Raw genomic sequence first — 3,443 nt, forward strand, 5'->3', positions numbered from 1 at the left:
TGTGCTTCCTCCATGCGGATCTTGTTGCTTCTCAGCTAGATGGCCACTTGTTTATCTTCAAGCCTTTAAGATCCCTGACATTATCTTTTGGTAGCTAGGCACCATCAGCTTTCTTCACCACATTTGCATATGTACCCACTTTGTCTTCAGCGATCTTGTTGGGAAGGTGAGCAGCATGGAATGCCAGTTTAATAGAACAAGGTGTTCTTGCATTGAGGGAGTACTTGAGTGGAGGCCCAATGTCCATCTGCTACCTTAGTACTAAATCTATAAATATATGTATGTAGATCTACTACCCATCATCATATATAAATATATTTACATATGTACATGCCTGTATTTAGACCTCTATAAATACCCTCTCTCTCCTAGTTCTCCCCTATTTCCTATAAAATTACTCTTTAAAATGACTACTTCTATTCTCTTTTACAGAATAAATAGAAAATATAATACTCATACATCCATCAATAATACTACAAAGTACAAAGTTCTTGATCCTATAATGGGTACAGAGTCAATACACTAGTTTCTGAAAGGGGAAAATATTGAGGGATTTTAAATCTGTGAATAGGATGTTGAAACTTGTTGAAAAATTTAAAGCAGTATGGAGGGTAGAAAAACAGCTAATAAGTATGTGAACTCCCAACAGGATCAGAGATTTTAGGAGAGAAGGACCTAACGACATCTTAGTCCAATAGTACTTCACTTACTAAAAACGTGCAATACATCTGCATGTGGCTGCCAGGAAGTGGTGGGCACTCAGAATCCTTGAGGGAGGGAGCTACATTCTACTCTCAGCCAGTCTGTTGAGAATGATTTCACCAGGGTTCGTTTTAAATACAAAGGAAATGGAAAATGAACATGCTTCATTAGGTGCTTCAGGTATCTTTTCACATTAACCCTTTGAGGGTTATTATCTTATTATCCCCATTTAAGGTCCAGAAAATTATGGAATAGGTCTAATGATGCCATATTGCTAGTAGGGTTTCTCAACAATGTGTTCAGGATTTTCTTCCATTTCACTCTGACAAGTTGTTAATAAAAAAAGAGAAACCAACTGCAAGTGACTTCTGATGTTAGCAGCTGTGAAAGAATTCATCCTCCAAATGAGTAAACATTTTTATCCCACTGGAATACACAGGATTTATATTTTATATGTTGCCTAGTATGCCAACAAAGTTTTCTGATAAATTATCACACTCATTCTAAACCATAAAAAAGAAGAAGAAAGTCATATATAAGAGGCGGCTTAAAAAGTTTGTGAAACATGATATTAAAAGATGGTGCAATTTTTTAAGTTCCCAAGTATATAGTAAAAGAAAATGAAGGTACAATGGTCTTAACTAGTAATTTTACCTTAAATATTAAATTTAGTTACTAGCTTCCTCACCAGAGGGCAACACTCAAGACAGGATAGTTTCTACAATCTGATAAACCTGATTTGTGTGTGGAGGGGTGTGTTAGTGAGGGGCAAATTAGTGACAAGGGGTGAAGGTGCCGTAAAACATCTTCACTAGCAGAAGGCGCTAAGAAACCTTTTATCCGAACTGTTATGTAAATAAATTTCAGTAACATCATGGGAAAGTATAAACCACCCAAAATGGAAGATTAAGAAAAGTTTTCAAGAGTAATTCTGAAAGGGTATTACAAGTCAGTACAGGGAAATCATTTGCTATGCCAAAGACAGCACAATCTACACCTGTATTAGTATAATAGCACGCTGATTTACCTCAAGAGGATCCAGGTTCAAGTGACACATAAGGTGCTCCCCTCGGTCAGGGGCACTGAGCCCACATTATGCTGCATTTTCATGCCCATGTTTGACCGAGGAAAGACTTGATAACACAGTTTCTGACAAGGACCACGAACTAGATGGTAACAATTTAAGACTCGAAGGAGAAGGTATACAAGGTATAAAATTGGACATCTTTATATTAAAAACAACGCAGTAACTTCAGAATACTCACACTCAGAATGGACAGCAAATCTTCAACACTGCTTTCGGGTTTCAAACGCTCCTTGAACATTCGGACTGTTTGGTGCCTCAAATAGTAATAGGAGGCAATTCGGCCGCATGTCAGAGGTTCAATGCTGCGATTATCCTATTTCAAAAGAAAGATAAGAAAGAAACAAACAAACCATAAATAATACAGAGGTACTTAATGAAATAAATAAATAATCCATACTGTAGGTTGTTATTGAAATACTTTTGTTAATGATTTTGGTTATCAGCAGAGGTAAAAGCCATACTATAAAAAGGGTGAACAATCTTTGCAATTAAAGCATGTGGTGATTCTTACCTCTCCAATTTCAATGCAACAGGAATGTTCCAGTGCAACCAGGGATTTTTCAACTAGGTTAGACAGAAACTTGTTCACAGAATCATGGCTCACATCACCCAAGTTGTAGTAGCTGGGAAATAAGAAAAGTCATGATTTGTTTTAAGATATTCTCTAGTAAAGATATCACCTCAGTTTCATATTATACTTTTCAGATATTCAAAACCATTGCATTACATAGTAACAAATCAAAGAAGTAATTGCAATCACTAACTTTACATATCGAAAGCTCCATACGAAGGTAAATTCACACTGATTGACAATATTAATCCAAGGGTAAGTTAAAAAGTACTGCAACTGGGTGCCAGTTCTCTCTCACACACACACACATGCGCGTACACACACACACACACGCTTATTCCAAACGAAGTGCCTCCCTGGCAGTCTAATTATGTCAGTAATTTTGTACCCAAAGCGGTACATTGTTTTGCATAAAATTTGTTTTATATTGTAGGCCTGTAATTCTTAAGAAATTACTCATTTTAATATCTCTAGTAGACATTCCAGGTATGATAAAATTCTTCTGACAGTTAACATTTACCCGGAGCCACACTCGGGATTACCGCCAGGGAGGTTTTAAACGTAGCTGCAATCAGTGGATAGATGTGGACAAGTTCTCTCAGCAATACCTTTGTCTTACTCGCCTTAGGGTACTTAAAAAAACAAAAACCAACGGTACCGGGGTACAAAACCAACGGTGGCGGAGGGACCTGGTCAGAGAGGAAGACTGAAGGCAGAGAGGTCAGCTCAGAGAAGGCTATCTCACTAAATTCCGTGCCATCAAGTCATTTTTGACTCACAGTGACCCTGTGGCACAGGGTAGACCTGCCCCTGTGGGTTTCCAAGATTGTAACTATTAGTGGGAGTAGAGAGCCTCCTCTTTCTCTTATAGAGTGGCTGATGGTTTCAAACAGCTCACCTTGTGATTAGTGGCCTAGTGTTTAATTCCCTATGCCACCAGAGCTCCTTGAAATGTTATAGTGACTGTATTTTGGAACTCCACAGAAGTAACCTTGATAGATTTCTCAATGGACCCAGGACAATCACAAGGGCTTATTAGGAACAAGCTTTAAGAAAAATGGAAAGTGCAACAATGAGAAAAAC

The 3,443-nt window shown here is 37.9% G+C and overlaps 1 protein-coding gene across 1 annotated transcript in view; it reads right to left on the reverse strand.

The window, feature by feature from the left end:
• ASCC3 (activating signal cointegrator 1 complex subunit 3) overlaps positions 1–3,443 on the reverse strand; it is a 365,946-nt gene that overhangs the window by 86,352 nt on the left and 276,151 nt on the right. Inside the window, exons 34-35 of the mRNA XM_045294314.1 lie at positions 2,301–2,412; positions 1,968–2,102 (exon numbers count right to left, since the gene is read on the reverse strand). Coding sequence (XP_045150249.1) covers positions 1,968–2,102; positions 2,301–2,412 — 247 coding nt within the window. The remainder of the gene's footprint in view (positions 1–1,967; positions 2,103–2,300; positions 2,413–3,443) is intronic.

Source organism: Echinops telfairi, unplaced genomic scaffold, assembly GCF_000313985.2.
Source record: "Echinops telfairi isolate 266 unplaced genomic scaffold, ASM31398v2 ScPeMD7_3533;HRSCAF=4204_0, whole genome shotgun sequence".
Classification (NCBI taxonomy): Eukaryota; Metazoa; Chordata; class Mammalia; order Afrosoricida; family Tenrecidae; genus Echinops; species Echinops telfairi.